The 6,437-nt window shown below is 33.7% G+C and overlaps 2 protein-coding genes across 4 annotated transcripts in view; both read right to left on the bottom strand.

The window, feature by feature from the left end:
• Positions 1–884: 884 nt before the first annotated feature.
• Positions 885–3,661, bottom strand: LOC109854324 (fidgetin-like protein 1). The gene is made up of 2 exons (XM_020427292.1): positions 3,290–3,661; positions 885–3,193 (listed from the first exon to the last, which is right to left on the bottom strand). Exons 1-2 carry the CDS (start codon positions 3,451–3,453, stop codon positions 1,417–1,419), a joined length of 1,941 nt encoding a protein of 646 aa, XP_020282881.1. The 5' UTR covers positions 3,454–3,661; the 3' UTR covers positions 885–1,416.
• Positions 3,662–5,067: 1,406 nt separating this feature from the next.
• Positions 5,068–6,437, bottom strand: part of LOC109854337 (neuropeptides capa receptor-like) — an 8,390-nt gene continuing 7,020 nt past the window's right edge. For all 3 annotated transcript variants that reach the window (XM_020427322.1, XM_020427320.1, XM_020427321.1), the window contains 2 exons: positions 5,708–5,830; positions 5,068–5,337 (listed from right to left, as the gene is read on the bottom strand). The gene's annotated coding sequence lies outside the window, so the exon portion shown is untranslated. The remainder of the gene's footprint in view (positions 5,338–5,707; positions 5,831–6,437) is intronic.

The following is a 6,437-nucleotide window of genomic DNA, read 5'->3' as shown; positions in this document are numbered from 1 at the left end:
GAAAAAAAAAAAAAAAAAAAAAAAAATGACAGAAAATACGTAAGGAAAGATACAAAAAAAAAAAAAATGAATTTATATACAAACTTACTTGATGAAAGATCATTTGCTTCAATGTATAATAACATATGAATGTTACGTATCGTGATTTGTATTTGTTGATTTCCTTTCAAGAACACGCGTTAGAGAAAAATTATATATGTATACCAAGAAGATATGAAGAAGAATAAATCAACGCCCCAAACGGAGAACCAGGTGATCGTGAAACTGCTAATGCTCAATGATACGTACGTCTCTCTCTCTCTCTCTCTTTAAACAAATCGAAGAAGAATCGGTCACGAAATCATAATATGTTAAAGCACTCAAAACAATATAAAACAGAGAGAAAAAGTGAAAAAGACTGACGAGGAACATTCTTCTGAGCTACGGGTTGCACAAACTATCTGAGCTTTAGGCTGATTTCGTGGAAAAAATTATTGTATCATTATCATTATATATGTATATGCGAGGACCATCGAACGTAAAATTGATCAAAGTAACGTAGAGACTTTTTGTGAAAAAAATTACTTATTACTTAGATACATACATATACATATAAAAAAAAAAACTCTAGTGAACGTGTAAAATTTAAATTTTCAGATGAGTGAGAAATAGGTTTTGTGTGATTTATATAAAAAAAAAAAACTTTGATCGATATAAAATCTCTCACAAACCTCGTGCGATAACATAATCGATTTTAATTTAATAGCACAAGTGTGTTTGGATGTATATTCGATGTTTTAGAATTTGTGAAAAATGTGAATATAGAAAAATGTTTTTTCTTTATGTTAGCAAATAATATATACTGTTGATTTGAAAATATAATATATTGTTGGTTTGTGAAATATATATATATATATCGATATACATATATATATATATCGATGGTTTCCTGTTATCTATCTGGAGATAATAAAAATCGAGATGTGATTGAAAAAAATGGGGTCGTGACTGTTAAAAAAAAATAAAGTATTGTAATATCGAAGTAAAATCTTCCGTAGGCTTGATATGTCTACCTTGTGTGACTCGTTTGTAAACGGTGATATATGAAATTAGACTTCGTTAGTTACACACACTATTATATCGTTGTGAACTTATACTATATTAGTACCATCATTACTAGTAAAGCAAAACAAAAACAAAAGAAAAAAAAACGAGAAAATAACAAGATAAGAGCGAAAAAAATCCTTTTTTATTTTTCTTACAATGACCGTGATGTACTATAAGTGCGTGTATAATGCACAAAACCGCTATATATTTGTACATTAAATGTAATAAAAAAAGCGTTTTATGGACAAAAATATTCGTTCTTTTTATTTTCATATTATATTAGTTTCGAAGGTGTTGAATTTGTTTCTTGGAAACGTTATAAATTATTTATCAAGTTGCTGTATAGTTTTGTGCGGTACCAGATCCGTAAGTGCGATCCCATTCGATATAAATTTTCAGATCTGATTGAGACACACTAGGTCGCACGTTTTTCAACGCGTTCTCGAAGTCTTGGCTCGTTATATGTCTCACATCATCCATTTGTATATTTTCCAACTGACTAAAAGGAATGCTCCGTATCGGTTCCATGCTTGCTTCCTTGCACAAATTTGCCATATCGGCGCCGGAATATCCCGCCGACTTTTCCGCGATTCTCGTCACGCTCTCCTGATCGAGATTGTGTCGCACCGAGGCCAACAAATTGTTTATTATCTGCTTGCGCGCATCAAGCTCCGGTAAAGGAACGTATAGCCTCTTGACGAGACGTCTTCTCGCTGCCTCGTCTAATTCCTGAGGTCGATTAGTCGCGCCAACAATTAGAACACGATCTTCCTCCGACGTTGTCGCGCCGTCTAGCTGCACTAGAAACTCGGTTTTCATTCGCCTTGAGGCTTCGTTCTCCGTGTCGGAACGCTGTGTCAACAACGAGTCGATCTCGTCGATAAAGACAACGGACGGTTGATGAACTTTGGCCACCGCGAACAGCGCGCGTACCATCTTCTCGCTCTCACCCACCCATTTCGAAGTCAATGAGCTCGCTGAAATGGAGAAAAACGTAGATTTGCTCTGCGACGCTATGCACTTGCCAATGAGAGTCTTTCCCGTTCCCGGTGGACCAAAGAGTAAAATCCCCTTAGGCGGACGACGAAGACCCGTAAAGATGTCCGGTCTCAACATAGGAAACACGACCACTTCCTTCACGATTTTCTTGATGTATTCAAGTCCTGCAATATCGTCCCACGTTATCGTCTTGCCAGATTCCATAATCTCGTTTCTGATCAACTCAATCATGTTCGGATCGATGTTCTTCAGTCTTTCGTCTTCTTCATTGTTTTTATTACTTTGCGATGTAGCGTTATTGCTATGCGTTGATTTTTCTTTGTCTTGTTTAAACGGGCAGACATAAGGAGCATTAGCTGCTGTTCGACCACCTAGAGTTTTCCTTGGCGCTGACTTGTTCTTTTTCATCTCCTGGATATGCAATTCATCTCTGGCACTCCTGAAAGATTCAAGCGAGGATCCTGTATCTTCTTTGGCAGATTGTGGAGGAGCTGGTTTTAATTTTGGCGCATTCGGATGTACCGTACTCAACAAGCTTTTAGTTATTCCAGTCATGCTAGTGCTTTTGGGTAAGGTAGAAGATTTTGCTACAAATTTGTCCAGCTTTTGGTAAGAAGATAATTGTTGCTTCAATTGCACTTTAGATGCATCCTGCTTCCCATTATCTAATGGCTTATTAAAACTACTGTTTCTGGAAGTAGTTGCAAAATGTGCGAATACATTTTTTTCATTATTATTTGATTTCAATGTGATTTCTTTGATTAAATTTTGATTAGAAGCTGCTTGTCCAGAAACTTTTCTATTCCTCTCAGGTGTATGTATTGTCTTCTTCGAGTTATTTACAATTTTTTCTATATCCTTGTCACTAAAAGATCTTGTCTTGCAAGCTAAAGTATTGTTGGTTTGGCAAGCCAGAGGTTTTACGAAATTTGATATGGCGCTCTCACACAGATTGCATTCCCAATTCAAAGGTTCTTTTTTTACATTTGGTAGATGAGATTCAATCTGGCTCCAATAACTGTTGTCATCATTTCTGTTGTTTCTTGTTAGGGCGCGATAGTCTTCAAGATCTTTTTGAAGTAGAATTGCTGCTGTTTCCTCCGAATCACTGAATAATAATATAATATTTCATATATAAATTAACAAATCTATAGTTGTGATACATCTAAAAACGCACGATTCAATGTTATGATATTAAACTTACAATAACTTTCCTGTCACGTATCTCACAGCGACAGATCTGCGTTCGATGTCAGCTGCGTCGAAAGAATTTTTACCTTCCTTTGAAAATTTCAGCATGTGATAAACCGTCAAAGCGTTATTCTTTTCCACCTTCGAGTCTTGTGTATTCACACTGACAGCATCCATACTTGCAATAACACAAGTACCTTTATATTATTCATATATTTGTGATGAAAAACACGTTTCAAAAATACTTAATACTATTTAACTAGTTCAGGTTAAAACACTACAGATTATTTTCTCGCACACATCCTGTTACTTTTAACATATTTATTTAACATTATGTGTACTACGGAGAACTTTACACATGACAAACAGCCATTTAAGCCATTCAAAACAGGTGTTCTGGCAAAACACAATGATACACAGACGACAGCAATGCTATCTAGCGGCGGAGTTGCAAGATCCCGAGCCGGGAGCAACGAGAGCATCGAAGCGGTGAGGACACGCACACATACTATGTTTCGTCTCTTTCCCACCAAGCCGGCCACAAGGCGGAGGCACGTTACCGACGTTGCGCGCTGTTCTTGCGTATGACAATATATCTCGAAACACTTTTTCGAGACTTAGTTTTGCAAAAAATACATAAAATTATTGAGAATAGTAAAACATCTCAATACGTATTATGTATTTATAATGTTAAATTATTAATAATAAATTAACTCTCCGATGTAACATTTTAAAATTATTGAAGAAAGTTTATTAATGTGTATATTTATATGTATAAATATGTGTATATTATACATATTTATATATTAAACTTTAAAAAATATAGAAAGAAGTGCCGATACAAACAAAGATCGGGATTTCTTTGTGAATAAATTTATTGAGTAATCTGTGTATCATGATCTTGAATCATTACTGAGTTCTTTAATATAATAATTTAAAATACTTTGCCAATATTGTGTATATATAGTACCAAAAATATAAAAATCTGAAAGTCAGAAAGTCAGAAAAGTCTGAAAGTCTGAAAAGTCTGAAAAGTCTGAAAGTCTGAAAGTCTGAAAGTCTGAAGACTTCTTTCTGACTTTCTGACTTTCTGATTTTTATAGTTTTGGTACTATACATACACAATATTGGCAAAGCATTTTAAATTATAGTAATGGTTTAGAATCATAATACACTGATTACTCAATATCGGCACTTCTTTCTGTATTTTTTAAAGTTTAATATATAAATATATATAATATACACATAATTACACATATAAATATACACATGAATAAACTCTTTCGTCAATAATTTAAAAATGTTAAAATCACTTTATAACGATTTTAGCAATTCACACTTCGTTAGTGTATATAGTATTATTGCTTCAAAATAGTGTGATATTAGCGGATTCTATCTGCGAAGTACCCCAGTTCAGAAACATTTAATTAGGAACTGTGTAAATTTGGCTGTGTTGATTTTGTCGGTGTCTCATTGTTATCGTTTTATGTTATTAAAATAAGATGTATTAAATCGTACACTTATAATCTGAATCGATATTGTATAAACTTGGTCTGCAAATGTGTGATGTCGTGTAATTATTGTCGTGTATGACAGTGAAATATGAATTTCTAAAAATACAAAAGTTCTCTCAAAAGCACACTAAAGCAATATTTAGATTATTTTTTATTTATTTATTGGTGTTTTGAAGTAACAAGTTTTATACTGTTTATTTACATATATATAAACATGTATATTTTTGTGTTTGTTTTTTTTTTTACACAGAATTTGAATCGGTTAACACACTGAATTTGCTGGGCACGATGCGTAATGACTGGCCAAACGTGACAACCACCCACCGCCTCGTAATCACAGAGATGATCGCCGTGGAAACCGCCACGGTGAGTACGTTCATTGTTCTAGTGACATTACGTCCGTTCGTCTAACCGTGACCGCGCTTATGTGCGGAGACCGTAAAACTGTTGGACTATTGGACACATTGGCCGCATTGCGGTCATTCTCTTGTTTGGACACTTAGTTGATGCGAAATCAACAAATCTTCTCCATCCATTTGTATAAAACCTAGTGAATCACCAAATGATAACATAGAATGAAGTGTGTTTCAAAAAAATACTTATTACCCAAAGTTTTTTTATACAAAAGAAAAAGAAAAAGAAACAAAAGTTTACAGACATCGGAAAAAAAAGGAAGATAGATAATAATATATAATTACGCGAAAATTCTCAGAACCGAACAATTTTAACGAAGTTTAATTCTTTCGTTACGAAGAGCTTATGTTATATAAATTGTTCAAATTAAAACTTCGTTCGCTGAATATATACAAAGAATATATTCTGTGTAAAATTCTTATAAAATACTATTAAAGTTTTCAATCTTCTTAGAAACAAAAAGTAATAAATAAACACAACGAGCAAAAATATAAATATCATACATTCCGTCGATCAGCTTTTCATCCCTCGACTGCCTTCGACTTGCCGGTTTATGAACGCGGCTTTTGCGGTTTAATTTTTGCTTACTTTTGACCATTTTGTGCGATCAGCTGCCGATTATGTTTCTAAAAAAAACAAAAAGGAAAATTTTATTGTAAGCGTTATCTGTAAAACACACAACAGACATTAGACTTATAACAATAATAATTTTTATTAATTTTCACGAACGGATGTATCTGAGTTTTACCGTCGGGAACGACACGTTTCTGAGACAAGTGTAAGATCTCTTGAAGATCTATCTCACTTCTGATATAAAATTAACTTGTAAAGTACACTGAGGGCAATTTTAAATGAAACTCGGCACTTCACTTTAATTGTTGAATAATATATATATATATATATATATATAAGTATAAATTTATTAATCATGGCACGTTAAAAATAAACTCAAATATATCATTCTCGGCCCGTTACTCAAATTCTTCTACAAATCTTTAAATATTCAAATCTACGACCGATCTCGTCAACGGTTCCAAAACGACTTTCTCTGCGTAATTCGCAAGTATCTCCACACCGAAAAAATTGTATTCTTGTTTTGAGGATATCCCACTTACTTTAAATATATTTTATACTAAAATAAGCGCCAAGAAGAGTTTCTTATTTTAAGAGGAAAATCCTCTAAATAGTAATATTGATAAGAATACACAGTTTGTCCGGAAAGTTCCCGGACTG

This window comes from Pseudomyrmex gracilis, unplaced genomic scaffold (genome assembly GCF_002006095.1).
Source record: "Pseudomyrmex gracilis isolate BER0280 unplaced genomic scaffold, ASM200609v1 scaffold_63, whole genome shotgun sequence".
NCBI classification, from domain to species: domain Eukaryota; kingdom Metazoa; phylum Arthropoda; class Insecta; order Hymenoptera; family Formicidae; genus Pseudomyrmex; species Pseudomyrmex gracilis.
The sequence above is the reverse complement of the archived record's forward strand: the minus strand, read 5'-3'. Positions and strand labels throughout refer to the sequence as shown.

Excerpts from the sequence above, each read along its gene's own strand:
- LOC109854324 (XM_020427292.1), bottom strand. The coding sequence starts at position 3,453 with ATGGATGCTGTCAGTGTGAATACACAAGACTCGAAGGTGGAAAAGAAT. Across the intron at positions 3,194-3,289 it reads TACGTGACAGGAAAGTTATT|TGATTCGGAGGAAACAGCAG; the intron begins GTAAGTTTAATA and ends ATTATTATTCAG.